Source organism: Perna viridis, chromosome 7 (assembly GCF_037379345.1).
Source record: "Perna viridis isolate PV_CMFRI_1.1 ecotype Kerala chromosome 7, ASM3737934v1, whole genome shotgun sequence".
Classification (NCBI taxonomy): Eukaryota; Metazoa; Mollusca; class Bivalvia; order Mytilida; family Mytilidae; genus Perna; species Perna viridis.
Genome location: NC_142451.1, coordinates 27509727 through 27514913, shown reverse-complemented (window position 1 = coordinate 27514913; position 5187 = coordinate 27509727). Strand labels below are relative to the sequence as shown.

The following is a 5187-nucleotide window of genomic DNA, read 5'->3' as shown; positions in this document are numbered from 1 at the left end:
ACCCCAAAAACGGTTACATATTTTTACTTTTGTAATTAAGTTGTTTTATGGGTCTATATCATGAAATGTATAATTATTTATTCCAATCTGTCTGCGCTGAGGAGATAATCAACATTGAAAATCCAATAGATTCTGTTGTATTTGAGTGTCACTTACAGAGTTATCTCCCTTAATTTTGAATGTACAGTGCATTCTATATAATTTTTATCTCCTAAGAACACGGGTTATATGAAAAACCAAATGTTAATTTCTGTTTACTATGACAATTCAAACAAAATATCAAAAGTAAAAATATGAAGGCTTTTCATCCACAAATCATTTTGCATGATTATTAGCTGGAGTGTTCAAGCTACATGTGTGTAAAACAGTACACATTTTGCGATGAAGTGATAATCTTCATTTTATCCATATTTAATCATTTTATGTTGAATCGATTTCACATAACTCAATGCAATATAGTCAATTTCAGTCTAAATTGGTATATATGCGTAATATCATCATGACAATCGGTTAATAAAATATTTTATTTCATATAACAGTGTATGCTTTATTGTTTCAATTCATCAAGTTGTCTTAATGCAGTAACTTAATCAGGCATATGCTCCTGAATACGAGTTCGCACATGTTGCTATCCTTTCTGATGGTATTTTACCAAATACTTCTCTTGAATTTTTCTTATTTCGGATAAAAGATCTATGTTTTTTTAGTTACCAGTTTCAATGCTATTTGTTTAAATGAAGATTGCACACTCTGCGTTCACATCAACTCTAACAGATATTTCGACGTTTATTTTATCGCTAGATCTTTCGTGGTCGTTTTGATTTGAATGTTGGGAAAACCTTGTTCTTTCTAGGAATTCACTACAAATGTTATCAACACCTCTCATCGTACTAGAAGTGCATTCAGCTTCACTAACAAGTGTATCATTTCTTTTGCGTCTATACGACGACCATGCGTTATTACAATACATCATTTCTATAGCATGAGTTTTTCCAGTGGAATCTTTACTACACTTTCGAATTTTGCTTGTACTTTGCGCGCAACAAGCGTCGGACTGGATACTATTTCGTAACGATCTCTCACTGCTTTGACTACACGAATGATCAATGATATTCCTGGAGTTCACTGCATCATGTATTACGGAACCAGATGAATTACGCTCGTCTCTACCTTGACATATAAGACCCATTAAAGCTTCTCTAAAATCTGAGTTAGAAAAAATATAGACAAACGGATTCCAGACAACGGACGATTTAGCAAGGAAGGCGGGTAAACCTCCAACAAGCACTGGTAATTTTCCGTAACCAAATGCCCGCCAAAATACCACAATGGAATATGGCGTCCAAGTAAATACGAAGACACCTATACGAAATAAAGAAGGCTTAAATTTTAAACTGCAATCAGTATTCCAAAACAAAACAAATAAAACAAATTAGAAAAAAAAATAAATAAAACAAGCAAAAAGCAAAATCCCCCACTCCGCTTAGTTTCAAGCTGTTCATTGAGCACCAACTACTTTTATATTATACTTGTATGATGTATGTGCATTTTAGACTTTAAATCGGAATTTTGACAGCTGATAATGTATTAAAAAATATGTTTTTAACACATTTGGTGTTTATGAAATATAGAAGTTAAATATGTTTTTCAAAAACTTGACACGCGCTGTTTTGTTGGGTGAGATATTAAAACGATAAGAAAATAGAACTACAAGTTATGCATAAAGATGATATTATGGTTGGAAATATTTCATCAAAAAGGTCCTGTACTCTCGTTATTAGGACCTTACAACCCACTTTCCACCAAGAATATAAATATTGTCAATTTGGTTGAAATTCATTTTATGTCAAATTCGGTTAAAACTCACCTATAATCAAGATAGATGTTCTTGTTAGCTTGCGTTCATATATGGTCCGTTTCTGTAATAATCTGGATTGTCTATTTGTTGTAAGTGTCTTACTGGATTCTTTTAACTGTAGCAGATATATTTCATAATAATAATATTATTTCTAATGACAGAGGCGCTTTTAATTATATGCGAATCACGAAGGTCAATTTTTCTATGTTATGTTGATCATAACATTTTGTTAGTTTTGAATTGGTACTGCAGGTTTGTTCCTTTTATCATTGCTGTGTTTCTGTTTTAATTGCAATCTATACATATCTGAATTTTTGTTTGTTTGTTTTTGTTAACTTATTTATAAACTTTATCCTTTAATAATCTGTTAAATTTTGTCGTCTAGAAAAAAATAATTACTTGAATGAATTTTAACTTCAAAACCAGTTAATTTTAAATACAAACCTAATGATATACGTGAATAAATCTGTTTTAAACTTTTTAAACTCCTTTTTGTCAACTGTCTAAGCCGAACAACATATGGACTTTAAAATAGGTTCGGTTTACCAATATTAAAAATACATTTAAATCGATATCAAGGAGGTAGACCTAGGGTTAAGGACATAACTCATGAAATCGATGATATGTTTGTATTATATTCAATTTCACCAAAGCTTCTCAAGCTTTTGTTTGAAGCAGAATAAATTGAATCCAAGTTAATAAGATGCTTACATAATATTGATGAAAAATGCTGAATACAAACGTTTGAATGATTTTAAGAGTTGTGTCCCTTACTCTAGGCCTACCTCCTTAAAGGAATTTAAAAAAGTTTTGGGGTTAGACAGGTGTTTGGATTATTATGGAGTCAGTGTGTAAAAGTTATTTTTAACCCACCTTCAACACTACTTTGGTATAACAGAAAGTCATGACAGTTACCGGAAATATGAAACAAAATACGAAAATAGATATATTGTATCCTAGCTCTGATGGGTCGGTGCTGTTCAAAGTTACACCACATGTTGTAGGTAATACCTCAAGTTCGTATTTACTCCAGCCTAGAAAAGGTAGGGTACTCCAGAACAGACCACAACCGTAGCTGAGCGAAATAGCAAACGCCGGTGGCCCGTATCGCGATGAACATCGAAATGTTGTGTTCGAAACTACTAAGTAGCGGTATATTGATGTTGCAGCGAATATGAAGAGGCTGCTCAAGCTGGTGAAATAGATAACAAACCCGTAAAATTTGCACATTTCGTCTGCCCAAATAAAATATCCATTGAAACTGGAAGCAGCTGATATTGGAATCCCGAAAAGCGACATAACTAGGTCGTTACAAAGAATCGCAATTATAAAGACATTTGTTGGGGTCTTCAAATGATTTCTTTTAATTATAACCAACAAGGAAATTCCATTGATTGTGATTCCAAAGAAGCATACTAGTGAAAGATACACTCCAAGTACTTTAAAAATCCAAGCAGGAACTAATTCTTTTTCAAATTCACCGTCATTGTAAGTAACTGTGTAATTAAACATGACTTGCGAGAAAGACGTACTCTGTTGTGTCATTATTCATTGAGTCTTATCTTTTAAACTACAAGGCAGCAAGGTGTTAATTTTTTCCACCTTTGACAACATTTTCAGTCTAGCTTTGTTAGTTACATTCGACATATTTCGACATTGGTGTTAACCTGCAATTAAAGTGATAATAACCGTTAATAGATTACGTGGGCTTCTTTAGGTTCGAAATGTTATGTTAAACATATGCTCTATTAACAGTTTTGTATTTCCGCCGTTCTTTGAAACCTCTAGCTTAGAATATACGTCAAAAACTCTAATCTCGATGATTGTTCGCAGAGTAAAATAACTAATTTACCATGCGAGTCATTAATGAAGGGGATTTAAGAGAATCAGGATTCGAATGGATATAAAAAACAATACATATCATGTAAGAAGAACGATTGAACAGGGAAAATAGACACACACGACATAGAACATGAAATAACCAAAGTAACAGATACAAAGAAAAATATGTTAAAAGAGCAACCCGGACTCTACTAAAACCTGGGAGCATGGACCAGGTGCACCAGTAGGGTAAGGTTATGAAAACTTAACAAATATAAGTCATTACATGACGTATAACTAGTATTTTTCCTTCTTGAGTGGAGTACAATTATTCATTCTGCCATAAACTTAAAATAGAAGTGCAATTTTTATTTTCTCCTAGTATTCATGATACGGAGACCCGTGCAGGTCCGGGTGTCAAAAGAATAGACCTGCAGCAGCGCTAAGCTTGTCGTAAAAGGCGATTAAATAGTGCTCAGAACCTTAGCCGGGGGCTTGGACGCTCTGCCCACAGAGCAACTGGGTTGTGTGCCCCAAGTGGTGGAATGGGGTACCTCTGTTGTGTTACATGCAGGGGTTGTCAGGATATAATACGGAAAACCTGACCGCAAACCATAGTTTTGGGAAAGTTGCCACGTTCCTCGCACGTGAAAGAACCCTACCGTGGGATTCTCTCGGAGTAGGAACCATAGGGCTCCGCCACAGGAGGCTAAATTGCCCGACCCTTCCCACCTCTCCCTATTTCCAGTGGCAATCAAAATTTGTCGACTCCATTATCCTTGTGTCCCATACCATTTTTCATTTCATCATCATTTCATGTTCATCGCCTGAATGTAGCTGAAATATTGCTGCTCGGGCGTTAAACCCCAACAAACAAACAAAACAATCATGATACGGTATCGTAAAACATTTCGTTATTTGTGGGTTATAACATACGAAGCCTTCTACTAATAGGTATCAGTCTTGTATTACATATTCCTGGAGGCTAAAAAAATATAGTGCGCTTCCTTGTTGCCTTTTCCTGTTTTTGTTTCTTGGCAAATGACTATCATTTTTCATCAAAAGTACAGGGTAAATTTCAAGTTATGACACAAAAAAATTGTTTTTGAGGAAAAACAATATTTTCATGAAAAACAATGCTTCAGAAAAGGGGTCTATTTTATTAACTCAAAATAAAAGTGAAAGTAGAAAAAGTCTATTTTTAAATTAGTTTGACCTGTCCTTCGTGCCTTTTTTCTAAAATGGACCTGAAAATTATTTTTGACATTTCCTTATAATTGCAAAACATTGTTATAAGTTACATTGAAACTCTTTGTCTATTTTTGTTTTAAATCATGAAAATTCAAGGTATACTACAGAAGCCTATGGCCATGGGGCAAAGAATACAAGACTGAGACCTAATATATTTTATTGTGTGATATGTTCAGTCATTTGCAGTGCCTAGTGAAATTTTACATTGTTCTTATAGCAATATGTTCTTATATTGAAATTCCTTATCACAATTTTAA

General features: G+C 33.9%; 1 protein-coding gene across 1 annotated transcript; it reads right to left on the bottom strand.

The window, feature by feature from the left end:
* Positions 1-492: 492 nt before the first annotated feature.
* LOC148612103 (uncharacterized) lies at positions 493-1995 on the bottom strand. The gene is made up of 2 exons (XM_088595447.1): positions 1868-1995; positions 493-1362 (listed from the first exon to the last, which is right to left on the bottom strand). Exon 2 carries the CDS (start codon positions 1187-1189, stop codon positions 731-733), a length of 459 nt encoding a protein of 152 aa, XP_088451573.1. The 5' UTR covers positions 1190-1362; positions 1868-1995; the 3' UTR covers positions 493-730.
* Positions 1996-5187: the final 3192 nt, after the last annotated feature.